Source organism: Periplaneta americana, chromosome 6, assembly GCF_040183065.1.
Source record: "Periplaneta americana isolate PAMFEO1 chromosome 6, P.americana_PAMFEO1_priV1, whole genome shotgun sequence".
NCBI lineage: Eukaryota > Metazoa > Arthropoda > Insecta > Blattodea > Blattidae > Periplaneta > Periplaneta americana.
In genome coordinates, this window is record NC_091122.1 from 21,131,699 (window position 1) to 21,146,958 (window position 15,260).

Here is a 15,260-nt window from a genome sequence, read left to right on the forward strand (position 1 = left end):
ATGCGTATCAAATTTCTTCAAAAGCATAAATAATATATTTCAGTCATAGTAATTAATAAAAATAAACCAAATCTACATGTTCACTTTGCAGAACATTTTTACAATAGTGTACATTAAGAGATGCTTAATAGCATACAAATTGACGTTGGAGCTACGTATGGTAAGGTGTATGCAGAGTCTATTATTCCATATTCAACGACCATATCACGGATGGAGCAAACAAAATTCGTGCTGAAGTTATTCTAAAATTAAAATAATCAATGGAAAAATTGCCATTTGGTTTTAAAATTAATAATTTTTATTCAATCTTATCTATAATTTCTTTCTTGGTATTTTTAATGTATTTACTTTTGTCCTCTGCCATTACGAGTATAACACTGTTACAAAATATTATAAGTTAACTGTTCCGTTCAATTAGAGGATAAAGACTAACATATTTTTTATCATTTTTAGTCCAGCTTATATGGTACTTTATATTTTTATTCTTACGGACAACATACAGTAGAGTATTCAAATTTTATTTTATTGATTTATTAATTTATTATTATTATCATTTAAATATTTTACTGTAATTTTTACTCAATCTGATAGCCTGTATACCTACTAGGTACGCTAAAACAAGTGATAGGGCATCAGGCAGTTTAATAATTTCCATAGCGCATAACGTAAACACACCGATCGAAGACAGTTTTCAGTCTATGATACTATGCGGTAGTCCGTGATGCTTCATTGGGTGTTTTGCTTTCTGCGGAGTCAGGACACGCAGCGTATAGTACGGAACAAGCGACCGACCGCGCGTATTATGACTCTCGGTCGGTCGGTCTCAATGAAATGCAGAACTCTAGTCACCATAGCTCACAGACTCATTGAAGTACATAAGTCGCGTCACACGACCAAAAGACCATCAAGATATGGGGTACATGCTTAGGAAACTAAAAAGTTTCGCGATGGAATTTAAGCATATTTTTTTCTAAAACTGTAAAAAAATAGTTTTAATATATTGTAATTGAAAGTATTTCAACAAATGGCTTTATTAATTGAATCCTAAAAATAAATGAATCATCAGATGACTGAAAGCAAGTAATGGTCTCTTAAACCAAATTATAGTAATTTAGCAATTACTTCTGATGAGAAAATTTAGTTAAATAATAACATTATCTTGTCAAGATAAAATTATTCAAATGAATAATTTTCTCTTCTGATCACATATTCCACAATGAGATTATGTGTCCCGATAGAATTTTTATACTAATATCCATTTATTATTTGTAGACGCTGGGAATTTAAAGTATTTCTCTAGAATTCTACCGTAGATTCTCTTTATGGAATACGGCGACACATAACACACTCTTCTACTGATTGTGGTAAAAAATTTAGAATTTAAATCTATACATTTCCAACAGGTTGCTTGGGCCTCATCCGAACTGCTACACATATACGAAGAGACTATCAGAATTCCTGGTACATGAATACAGAAACCAAATCCCAGTCTGCATTGTTCGACCATCTATAGGTAAGTGGTATACATATAAGCACACACACACACACACACACACACACACACACACACACGAAGGCGTTCCAATATGTCATACTGTTGTATACAATAAATAAATAATTCGTTGCTAGGGAAACGGACAGCAGATGAGCAATAATTTCAGTGTCGTTTGTTTTGCCGCATACCGTATATTCGTGTGTATTATTATTATTATTATTATTATTATTATTATTATTATTATTATTATTATTATTATTATTATTATTATTTTCTTTATTTTTAAAGAACGTCTTGCTTTCTTCAATTTTGTGTTGACAGTTCAAATTATCTTGAAGCTATGTCCAGACATTGCGGTAATCGAAGTTTTTTTTACAGTAACACCTTCAGCTTTGGAACCATTTCCTGGCTGGGTGGATGCCTTAACTGGCCCTATCGGTCTCCTAGTGGCTGCAGGGAAGGGAGTTCTTCGCAGCATGATGTGTGGTGAAAACTACACGGCCCAAATTGTACCTGTAGATGTTGCTATTAATGCCACAATACTTGCAGCATGGAAACTGGATAAAGAAAAGTGAGTTCCTATTTAAATTCAATGGACAATATAAAATGCCATTCAATAAACAAAGCGACAAATTCGCGCAATTCAGTACGCTATGTATTCATTTTAGAAATCTGTAACTTGTCATTTTCAATAACTCCCCTTACAAGTATGCGCTAGGCCCATCATCTAAGATTTTTAATTCCTAAAATGAAGAAAACCTGATCCTTAAGTCGTATTTACGTGGCCATTATCGTCGAATGCAATTCTTATCTGAAGGGATCTATGTGGGACCAAATATTTTATTGTCTGACAGTGTAAGATCAGGGCTGTCGCAGAATTCCTAGTATAATTGTCTCTGATGTGAGAACCATAATTGCAGAAATCAACCCAACACTGAACTCACAATATGTCAAATTATTGTATAGGCTACAATAAATAAATACTTCGTTGCTAGGGAAACGTGGACAGGAGATGAGCGATATTTCAGTACTTTTTGTTTTGGCGCATACTATATTATTAATTTTGGCAGATATTATGCAACAATTTCCAATGCTGCCAATGTATGTTCACAAAATATGATACTAGCCAATCACATAATTTTATTTATAGTAACATGTTTCTGTTGTTATTGAATGCCCCTTGCAATTGCTCAACAGTTGCTAACGTCAAAAAATTAATCATTTTCTCATTACTGCATTCACTAAGACTTTCAGAAAGGCCTACAATTTGTTCCAGTCGTCAAAAGAAATTAATCTTTACGTGAAACTAATTTGACCTACTTTCTGTATATTCATCTACAGATCAAAAGACGTAGCAGTGTACAACCTCAACTCAGGCAGCATCTTCAAGGTACCCTGGGGCGGTATAATAAGTAAAGGACGGCAAATACTTCACGACTACCCGTTTGAGAGTGCGCTGTGGTATCCAGATGGCAACATCAGAAGCAACTGGCTCATTCACTGCTTGTGCGTTATATTCTTCCATTACCTGCCAGCCTACTTCATAGATTTTCTGCTGCTTCTCGCACGACGGAAGAGATTGTAAGTATATGTCTCTTATAAAAATTAACTTGGCATAATTTTACGTACTAATAAAAAATACTGTTTATTTATTTATTTATTTACCTATTTATTTGTTTGTTTATTTATTTATTTATTTATTTGTTCATTCATTCATTCACTCGTTCGGTCGTTTATTTATTTATATATTTGCTTATTTATTTGTTCATTCATTCATTCATTCATCCATTCATTCACTCGCTCGCTCGCTCAGTCGTTTATTTATTTATATATTTGTTTATTTATTTGTTCATTCATTCATTCATTCACTCGCTCGCTCAGTCGTTTATTTATTTATATATTTGCTTATTTATTTGTTCATTCATTCATTCACTCACTCACTCACTCGCCCAGTCGTTTATTTATTTATTTGCTTATATTTTATTTGTTCATTCATTCACTCATTCATCCATTCATTCACTCACTCGCTCGCTCGCTCAGTCGTCTATTTATTTATATATTTGTTTATTTATTTGTTCATTCATTCATTCACTCGCTCGCTCAGTCGTTTATTTATTTATATATTTGCTTATTTATTTGTTCATTCATTCATTCATTCACTCACTCACTCGCCCAGTCGTTCATTTATTTATTTGCTTATATTTTATTTGTTCATTCATTCATTCACTCACTCGTTCGGTCGTTTATTTATTTATATATTTGCTTATTTATTTGTTCATTCATTCATTCATTCACTCACTCACTCGCCCAGTCGTTCATTTATTTATTTGCTTATATTTTATTTGTTCATTCATTCATTCACTCACTCGTTCGGTCGTTTATTTATTTATATATTTGCTTATTTATTTGTTCATTCATTCATTCATTCACTCACTCACTCGCCCAGTCGTTCATTTATTTATTTGCTTATATTTTATTTGTTCATTCATTCATTCACTCACTCGTTCGGTCGTTTATTTATTTATATATTTGCTTATTTATTTGTTCATTCATTCATTCACTCACTCACTCGCCCAGTCGTTTATTTATTTATTTGCTTATATTTTATTTGTTCATTCATTCACTCATTCATCCATTCATTCACTCACTCGCTCGCTCGCTCAGTCGTCTATTTATTTATATATTTGTTTATTTATTTGTTCATTCATTCATTCACTCGCTCGCTCAGTCGTTTATTTATTTATATATTTGCTTATTTATTTGTTCATTCATTCATTCATTCACTCACTCACTCGCCCAGTCGTTCATTTATTTATTTGCTTATATTTTATTTGTTCATTCATTCATTCACTCACTCGTTCGGTCGTTTATTTATTTATATATTTGCTTATTTATTTGTTCATTCATTCATTCACTCACTCACTCGCCCAGTCGTTCATTTATTTATTTGCTTATATTTTATTTGTTCATTCATTCATTCACTCACTCGTTCGGTCGTTTATTTATTTATATATTTGCTTATTTATTTGTTCATTCATTCATTCATTCACTCACTCACTCGCCCAGTCGTTCATTTATTTATTTGCTTATATTTTATTTGTTCATTCATTCATTCATTCATTCACTCACTCGTTCGGATGTTTGTTTATTTATTTATATATTTGCTTATTTATTTGTTCATTCATTCATTCATTCACTCCCTCGCTCGCTCAGTCGTTTATTTATTTGCTTATATTTTATTTGTTCATTCATTCATTCACTCCCTCGCTCGCTCGGTCGTTTATTTATTCATTTATTTATTTGCTTATTTATTTGTTCATTCATTCACTCACACAGAGTTAGTGTACACTCAATGTTGGTTGCTTGACGGTTGTCAGCCCACTTCGAGGTCTGTGAATATAGAGAGAAAAATTGAATCGGTGTCGGGTAGAGTTCCCGGGTAGCTCAGTTGGTAGAGCGTTGGTACGTTAAACCAAAGGACTCGGGTTCGGTGCCCGGCCCCGGAACAATTTTTCCCTCGAAATTATTCAAATCAACTTTACAGGGAGGTGTACCTGAAATCTTTATTTGCATTTATTTACTTGTTTGTTTTTGTTTATTTATTTATTTATCCATTCATTCATTTATTTATAGGCCTGTATTTATTTATTTACTTACTTATTTGTCCCCTCATTTTAACCACTATTAAATTCAAAGTGTTTCTGTATTTTTTCAGCATGGTAAACATTCAGAATAAAATCAGCGCAGGATTAGAGGTGCTGCAGTACTTCACATTGCGTGACTGGGAATTCAAGATTGACAATTTTGTTGGTCTAAGTGAAGGATTATCAAAAGACGAGAGGTAAGAATGCATTTAGTTCTAATGGAAACAAATTTTCTCTGGGTCTCTACATTTCATGGATACCGGTATACAGACTGCTAGTAAAGTCAGAGTAAACATTTGAGTAATAAGGCACAATGAAAGGAAAAATATCCCATATGCATTTTTCCTTGTGGCATAATGTTCTGTGCATTGTAAAAATTCTATGCTTTTAGTTTCAACAATACTGTATATTTACTTTTACTTTTCAAAAACAGCATAAATACGAGTACATAAATGCTTAGCTGACGGCAATTTTCTGGGATATGATAATAATCAAGCAGCAATGAAATGTCCTTACTTATGGCTTTTAAGGAACCCGGAGGTTCACTGCCGCCCTCACATAAGCCCGCCATCGGTCCCTATCCTGAGCAAGATTAATCCAGTCTCTACAATCATATCCTACCTCCCTCAAATCTATTTTTATATTATCCTCCCATCTACGTCTCGGCCTTCCCAAAGATATTTTTCTCTCCGGCCTCCCAACTAACACTCTATATGCATTTCTGGATTCGCCCATACGTGCTACACGCCCTGCCCATCTCAAACGTCTGGATTTAATGTCCCTAATTATGTCAGATGAAGAATACAATGCGTACAGTTCTGCGTTGTGTAACTTTCTCCATTCTCCTGTAACTTCATCCCTCTTAGCCCCAAATATTTTCCTAAGTACCTTATTCTCTAACACTCTTAACCTCTGTTCCTCTCTCAAAGTGAGAGTCCAAATTTCACAACCATACAGAACAACAGGTAATATAACTGTTTTATAAATTTAACTTTCAGCTTTTTGAGACCAGACTGGATGACAAAAGCTTCTCAACCGAATAATAACAAGCATTTCCCATTATTTATTCTGCGTTTAATTTCCTCTCGAGTGTCATTTACATTATTTGCTACTGTTTTTCCAAGGCCTATCCATGAATGTATAATTATTGACCTTCGAAAGAATGGTAGTGGAGGGATGGTAGGACAAGGGATAGTTTTTTCTTACCATGACGATGCGTAATTTCCTCTTACGATACAGAAAAATAAACAAATAAAAAGTAAGTATGAGTGCAAGATTTCATAAACGTCTTAATATTCTGGATTAAGTAATGATGTAGGCTAGGCCTATATACGGCACTATTACTTGTTTCTTATTCAAACCAAAATTTGTATAAAATATGTGAGTAAATATGAATAATGCAGATTAGAAGAGAGGAAAAATTCATTACAATAATTTATATTCTTTCAGTGCAATATTCTTCACAACGAACATAAACCACGACATTGACAACTACCTGCACCATGCAATACTGGGGGCAAGGGTGTACTGTATGAAGGAGCCACTGTCTTCCCTACCTAAAGCTCGAAGGCTCAGGACATTGTGAGTATTACCATCATCTAGCAGGCACGTAAACAAAGAAAACAAATCAATATACATTTTACAGCTTGCCCTCGAAATTGCGGTACCTGTTTGTAAGAGATTTTGACGCAAATTTGGGTGTAGGATTTCCATTTCGCTATATGTATCTCAGTCTGCATATCGACGAGTCAATTCAAAAGAGAAACAACTCAAAATGCAATGCTTTGAGATAACTGCATTTTAAAGTTTCATATTGCAGTGAAAAATCCAATTAACAGCATTGCAATTGGAACTTACAGTATGTAAGAAACATCATTATCAGAATTTAGAATAATTTCAATGATCCTGAGATTTTTCACAGCAACATGAAACTTTAAAATGCAGTTATCTCAAAACTTTGCATTTTGAGTTGTTTCCCTTTTGAACTGGTCCGTAGATATTGTCTCTTGTGTTTAATAAGTCTCTGAACAGTGATGGTACCGCCTTTTAGAAAAATTTCCCTCCCCGTTTACTAATTCCTCCTTTAATACCCGAATTTTCCTGAACTTTATATGTGCCTTGGCACGACGTGAGTCCCAATTGGTACAAGAAGGCCAATGCGTTATCTAATAAGCAACTACAGTAGCTTACCTACGTATAGCCTGCAGGAAGTTATGACCTCACTGGACGAATCCTTGTAATAGGGGAAAGTAGCAAGGATATTATTGATTTAACCAACAACATAAATCTTAACCATAATACAGCTACTGCCCGTGTCTCACTTCCTGAGCCGTTTCTTTGCGGGGCGAGAAGCAGAGGGGGAGAATGGGAGGTGCTGGGTACCGCATGTGCCTACTATCCTACGTTCAATACATCGGACTTTTTAGGATTTCTTTCGTCAGCTATGGAGCAAGATGAGCCATGGACAAGCGAATGTATAGGCTATCCCCTTACAAAACAAATTATGTCCTACTCATCAATTCCTGCAAATAAACACTAATACCAGTAGTAGACTACAGTCTCTACTCGAGATTATCGACCTAATCGCGATTACGGTTATGTGTACACATCCGTAAACTCTTTTCTCTTTGGCAGTGTTTCTCAAACCTTTTCCACCACGAAACTCCTTTTAATCTAAAGTGTAACTGCGGAATCCTTGTAATATTTTATTAGTATTTAATAATTAACAGATAAGTGAAAGCTACTATCTCAATAATTATATTCATTGGGACGAATGTGTTTGCTTTTTAAGCCTGTAATCTGGTTTTATGGCGGAAAGTTGTTGTCTCATTTCTACTGTACTGCATTTTGTTTTTTCGGTATTTTGTTTTAGTGAACACATACGCAGAGAATCCAGTGAAGAAAGTGATAAGTATTATTCTCCGTTTTAGATGTTCATTAAACATATTATTATTATTATTATTATTATTATTATTATTATTATTATTATTATTATTATTATTATTATTATTACGCATATTAGTGGAATATTATTATTACGCATGTTCTTGGAATATTATTATTATTATTATTATTATTATTATTATTATTATTATTATTTCGGAAATCGCCATCAGAGATAATAGCGATAGTGGTAACCACGATTAGAGTATCCAGTATTATAAACAGTAAAGACCCCTTCAATGGCATAGGATAATGTTTTGTGAACATATAATATGCTGCCATGCCGCACGCTGTAACTGCCGTGCCGGTCCGAGCAGACCTAAGAGGCGTGGTTATAAGCACTAGGGAGCTCTCGGCTCAGGACGTGAGACACGGGCAGTAATATTACCGCCTATTCTGATAAAAGTATATTGGAGTTATTCTAAAAAATATATACAGTGAAACCTTTATATAAGACTAGGAAACCAAGTATTTCCGGTCCTAAATTGATACAAATTATTTTACTGTCTGCATATGAATCGTTTTTTTAAGGGCATAAGTGAGGAAAATTACATTTGTGGGAAACTGAAAAAAAAACGGAGGAAAACTATTTGGAAATATATAATTCCGGACATATTTGGCTGATGGTCTAGGTTACAGTTGTTGGTTTTTAAAGTAATTATACGCATTATGCATGGTCGCGTTGCCTAACATTGTTTACTAAGCCTTGATTGGTCTGTTTTGGCACAATACTCATAAACTGTATTGTTCATGTTCCCTTCCACTCGTCATCAATAGTGCTGCACATGACATTAAGAAGTAAATATTACGGATTACGCATAAGTTTATATTTCAATTTCTATGTTGCAGCCTATACACTCTACATTGTCTCTCGAAGATAATATTCTACGTTTTTCTGGTATGGTTGCTAACCAAGTACATAGAATCTACAGATATGTTTCTCAACTACTTAACGAAACTCCTTCACCAAGTGCCGATGCTAGCAAGATTAATACCACATGACGTCAACAACGTTGAAATCAGCGGCCTCTGACCAACAGTTGGAAATATAAACAGCGTGATAGCACAGCCAGAATAGTGTTGTCACTGAAGGCAGAGTCAAGAGGGCTATGGGAAGAGTATCCTATAGTCTCGTCTTTTTTATTTCTGTAGCGACCCCGCCTATGACATTCCCAGTTTTGGCGCGACTCTCTTCTTATGGTTGGATGTTGAACGTTCTCAGATTCTAGCCCGTCAGAAAATTCATTATTGAACATGGTAGAGTCGTCACTTTCTGCTGTAGGTTTTGTTGTATTACAAATGTTACAGTATGAGCGGTTTTAGTGTAAAGAACAGCAGACAGACCTAGTGTGAATACCTGAACGTTCGGAAAATCAAAACAAACTCTAAACATGCATTTAATACATGAATACCCTATTCCTTCTAATACTCTACGTAGTTCTGAACTATAATTCTTAATACTGTATATACAATAAGAGGAAACAAACATAATAATATCACAATTCGTTGTAACCGTGTAACTGAAAATAAACTCTGAGATTACATTTAAAATATTGATTAGTAATTTATTCTAATAATCAAAGTAGTCGGTCTGGGTGGCACAGTCGATATAGTGCGGGTCTTCTGTGCCCGAGGTTGCGGGTTCGATCGCGGCCTAGATCGATGGAATTTAAGTGTGCTTAAATGCGACAGGCTCATGTCAGTAAATTTACTGGCATGTAAAAGAACTCCTGCGGGACAAAATTCCGGCGACGCTGGCAGTTGTTAGTGTCGTTAAGTAAAACATATTTGTTTTAAATAATCAAAGTATCAATTCTGCAGAGGTTAAATAATCTTTGCTTTTGAAAAATGGGCATGCATTTAATAATACTTCATAAATACGTAATCACAGTACGTAGCCTATACTGATTCTCATTAAGAATTGACAACAGTGTTGCCAAGTATCTGAAACCAGAAAAGGGAACAGAAACATACAAGAACACGTCTCGACATGTAAGGATGCTAAATAATCCAATTAAAAATTAATTAATATAATATAAAATTATTTCAATAAAATAATTTTTATTTATCTGTGCACATTAATTTTTATTTTACAAGTTCACTCACAAGATCAAAATTCAAATTTGTATTTATCACTTCTAGACATCATCCTTAACTTTTTTTTATTTAAGGTGCTTGTAAAGTTCTTTGCAAGATGTAGCGGACAAATTTACTGAAATCTAAGAATCCTAAAAATGTATTTGGGCCCTTATGTTGATCCATTTTCCAGACAGTCATTTGTGAAAAATAAGTATTTGAAATAATTTTAAAATAAAACTTACTAAGCAAAATTTAGCACTTTATTGTCTATATCCTTTAAAATTGCTACCCATTTGCTACTAATGTGCAGAATCTTTGACAACACAATACTCATTGCGGCCAAAAAAACCAGAAACTTGACACCCTAGAACAATATTAGCATACAATGGTTTTGAAGATAAAATGTACTCTGAGATCACGTTATGCGACCTTACAAAAGCTTTTGACTGCGTTTCACATGACATTTTAAGACTTAAGCTACAATACTATGGTATAAATGGAAGGGAGATGGATCTCCTCTCATCATATCTGTCTGGTAGAAAACAAATAGTAGAAATGCAAGGGATCAGGTCTTTTGAAGGAGAAGTGCAACATGGTGTCCCACAGGGTTCCATCTTAGGACCTTTCTTATTCCTAATTATTGTAAATGATTTAAGTTACAACATTATGGCCAAATCAACATTATATGCAGATGACACTTCTTTCATAACATGTTCGACTAGTGCAGCAGACCTGCGTCAGCTAACCTCAAATACAGTTTTGGAAGCAGCAGAATGGTTCAGAGCAAATAAGTTAATTTTAAACGAAGGGAAGACTCAAAAATTAATTTTTACATTGACTATTACACTCTTACTACGTCATACTACTTTTGACCAATAAAACGGTCCGAAAGGACGCATTTCGACCAATCATGGCTGCTTATCGCACAATTTTATCGCGTCCCTAGCATTTGTTTAATTTTATCGCGTCCCTAGCATTTGTTTCTTTGTTTGCCAACATTTGAAACTGCGCTGGTCTGGACGTCAAAAAAAAAATATATATATATATATATATATATATATATATATATATATATATATAAAATTACAAACCACTCCAGTCGATGCACAGTAGTTTCAAATATGTCTCGCATTGGCATTCAAGAACAAGAATTAATAAAAAATCACTGATCATACCTATGCATCTTCTGAAATCCGATTTACAAATAAATGAAGAGCACCATTCGGAAATCCTGAATAGGTTGAATACACCATGTAGCCCTAAATCAACGAGTTCCACTTCTATTACGCACACGTCCAATATAACATCAATTGAACCACCAACCACATTCAAATTTGAAAATTGTACATTTAATAATTATTCCTTTTAAAATTATTCATTCTGAAATCCTGAATAAGTTGAATACACCATGTAGGCCTAAATCAACGAGTTCCACTTCTATTACGCACACGTCCAATATAATATCAATTGAAGGTAGTAGTATGGTTTATGAAGGGCGCGTCAGCTACTATGGCTATTTGCGCCCTTATCTAAAATTCTTAATGTAACAAATACATAAATAATATAATAATCAGAGTGCTAAAAGAACTAAAAAGCGTTGTCACGAATATCAATTGAACCACCAACCACATTCAAATTTGAAAATTGTACATTCAATAATTATTCCTTTTAAAATTACTCATGTTTATTTTTTATGTCGTCGTCGTTAATTAAAACTTTTCTAACACTTGTGTATATTAGTTAGGTTATGTTATAGCTTCTGATATATGATATTATGGATAGTCACGTATCAGAGATTGTTTAATATTAAGATTTATTGAAAATCATCTGTCAAGTGACGTTGATTACTGGGATTCGGATAATTGAAGTGGAATGCAACTGTCTTAATAAAAATGAAACTGTATCAACAAAGCTATCTTGACTAGTAACCGTCTACAGAGTTCAATGAAGATTCCATAGTTGGCACAACTGCCATCTAGCGTAATGGTGCAATAATACATTTGAAGACTGGTTTATTTTCGTAAGTCAATTAATATTTTATTGTATTGGAGTACTTTGTTACTTATAATCTTTATATACTTCCTTCTAATCGTGTAATAGTCAATTAAATCCCACTCGAGTTTTGATTTTCTCTAGATAAATTAAAACCTCTAGTGAGATTACTGTTGAAAAAAGAAGAAGGGTCTGAAGAAAAGGCAGTAAAATTACTTGGTATCCATCTTGATACAAAACTAACCTGGGATTGCCACATTGAATACATCTCTCGGAGACTGTCCAGAGTCCTGTATCTCTCAAGAGGAATTAGAATAAAATACCCGGGCAGTACCTAAGAAGTGTTTATTTTGCTTTTTTTCATAGCATATTGAAGTATGGAATCCTGGTGTGGGGAAACAGCAATAAACTTATTGAAGTCCTACTCATTCAGAAGAAAGCAATAAGAATTATCACGGAAGTATCAAGCAAAGCACATTGTAAACCACTGTTCATACAGGAGTCCATCTTAACAGTTGTTAATGAATATATTCTGGAACTCCTTCTTTACATCAAGAAAAATCTTTATGGCTTCACCAGTAGGATGGATAAACATGAGTATAATACTCGGAATAAAGAAAAACTGGACATACCATTTTGCAGACTATCCAATGTTAAAAGTAGTCTTAACATGTTGCGCTGTAGGATGTTCAACATGTTACCACAAGAAGCACAGGAAGTGTCACTTGACATATTCAAAGTCAAAGTGAAAACGTGGCTTCTTAGAAACCCATTCTATTCTGTACAAGAATATTTTGAATCAGAAAATCAAGCTGTAGATATTTTTTTGGTTCTTTCTCTGAATTGTATTATTATTTTGTAATATATTAGGAATTTCTCATAAATTGTTAAGTTAATTCTTGTTTTATTGTATATAAACGGAGCAAATCAAATAATATTTGTGTTCAGTGTGTTACAATTTTCATCTAGATATTAGCCTATTTTTGATAATTTTGACTCTCAATTGTAAATTCTAAGGAGTATTAGTGACCATTTTGTTTTATGTTCAGTGTTGTAATAGAAAAATTTTCATTTTTGCACTATAATTTCACACGTGTAATTTGGCAATATCATTAGCTTTTGCTATAACAACAGCTAATAAATACTATACTACTACACTACTATACTACAATATGAAATTTATAAACATACAAAAACACATCACACACATCCTGAACACTCAACTCAATTTCAAAACACAAACTCTTTTCGACACAATCATGAATACACCCCACCACAACAAGAAATCAGATGATAGCGCAGGATCTCCACTAGGCTTTGGACAATGAAGCACAAGACTTCGAAACTAGTCAAGCAAGGTAAATCCTAAATATTAACACAGTAAAGAAGTTAAAAGTTCAATCAGTGTTACTGGTATTTTGTTCTTTCTTAACAGCTTTCTTTTCAGGCACTATACTCCTTTCAGTAGATACTTCTGAATTTTCAATTATAAAACTTGTAAAACCATTAGAGTCTTTATATTCCGTTTTACAGATTTCAGTCTACCAGAATGTTGTTTATCTTCCACGGAACCGGTCTCTTCAAATTTTTTAACACGTTTTCAGAAGGAACAAATGCATTATTACTTACTTACTTACAAATGGCTTTTAAGGAACCCGAAGGTTCATTGCCGCCCTCACATAAGCCCGCCATCGGTCCCTATCCTGTGCAAGATTAATCCAGTCTCTATCATCATATCCCACCTCCTCAAATCCATTTTAATATTATCCTCCCATCTACGTCTCGGTCTCCCCAAAGGTCTTTTTCCCTCCGGTCTCCCAACTAACACTCTATGTGCATTTCTGGATTAACAAATGCATTATAGTAGTTAATATTCTGTAGTGCTCGGGAAAAGCGGCACAAGTCAAAAATGTTAATTTTACAGGAGAAGGAAAAAAACTGTCTTCACACTGGCTTATGTCGATTTGATTTTCTTCTATATGAATTATTGTAATGGGAGAAATATTTATGTCTCTTTTCCCAAGCGAGCAGATGTTCCTTAAGTTGTCAATAAATTGATAAAAAATGTTTGTGGAAACTGACATGCCACTTTTCCCAAGCACTGCAGATATTTCCTAAAAAAAGGTCAACGGAAGTAGGAGTTCGATAAATGAAATTACCGATACTTATTGTTTGAATAATTGAGAACCAAAGTTTGTTTGTTTACATGTCACCGTGGTGGGTATTTAAACACTACAAGGTTCAAGGAAAATATTTGCGTAAAAAACTATAATGAATAATGAAAAAGTTTGGAAAAGGCAGTGACATTACGTATTATTGAAATATAGCCTATTTAAAAAAAAATAATTAATTTTAGTAAGTTAGCTATTTTAGAATAACAATCGATAATATACTATTTCCAGATAAGGATATGAATCGATATGATCAAATAGGTTAGCGGTACCTTTAATGCACCTATAATGATGACAGATTGCAGAACCCATGATTCAACTTCTCAAAGCTTTGGTTATCAGTAATTCTCTATTGCACGCATAATAACATAAGACCAATTCGCATAAACCCATTATTTCGAGGAATAAATCTCTTAAAGAGTTTGAAAATAATAAACTTGTATACCGCATTAATCAATCTACAGAATGTTTTGTTCAGGAGGGCTATAAAATATATATAAATATAGCCTTCTTCGTTTTGTAAGGGTCTTGTTATTGCTGAAATTCATCTACCCAATATATATATTCTATATGTTGCAAAAGCGGTCAAAGCAACTGAAATTGAACAACAGCTGTAAACAAGTAAGTAAGACTTTAAACTCCAACATTTTGTGAATGAAATTGTGTTTATAGTTCTATGTAAACTTTATTTATTTTTGCAGAATATCAGCGATATATGTGTCCTCACTTTTGAATTACACTACAAATTAAGCCAATTTTTTTATAATTGAGGCGGTAGGTGGACGAAGGGCGCGTCTACAAAAAAAAAAAAAAAGTGTTTTGAGAAAAACTCTGGTGAAAATTTTACATTATTATACCTTTAATATTAGGAATCACAAAATAAACAGAGAACTCAGTAACAATATTACAGTTTTAAAACAGTAATTCTCAGATTTT

The 15,260-nt window shown here is 33.6% G+C and overlaps 1 protein-coding gene and 1 long non-coding RNA gene across 3 annotated transcripts in view; one reads left to right on the forward strand and one right to left on the reverse strand.

Moving 5' to 3' along the window:
- Positions 1 to 11,146, forward strand: part of LOC138701142 (putative fatty acyl-CoA reductase CG5065) — a 47,554-nt gene extending 36,408 nt beyond the window's left edge. Inside the window, exons 5-10 of one of the 2 annotated variants that reach the window (XM_069827748.1) lie at positions 1,404 to 1,513; positions 1,874 to 2,066; positions 2,837 to 3,076; positions 5,211 to 5,336; positions 6,589 to 6,720; positions 8,932 to 11,145. In XM_069827748.1, coding sequence (XP_069683849.1) covers positions 1,404 to 1,513; positions 1,874 to 2,066; positions 2,837 to 3,076; positions 5,211 to 5,336; positions 6,589 to 6,720; positions 8,932 to 9,115 — 985 coding nt within the window. In that variant the 3' untranslated portion in view covers positions 9,116 to 11,145. Of the gene's footprint in view, positions 1 to 1,403; positions 1,514 to 1,873; positions 2,067 to 2,836; positions 3,077 to 5,210; positions 5,337 to 6,588; positions 6,721 to 8,931 lie in introns of both variants that reach the window. The other variant, XM_069827749.1, reaches the window with a different exon arrangement.
- The window catches only part of LOC138701146 (uncharacterized), a 228,951-nt gene that overhangs the window by 211,700 nt on the left and 1,991 nt on the right, over positions 1 to 15,260 (reverse strand). The window lies entirely within an intron of this gene.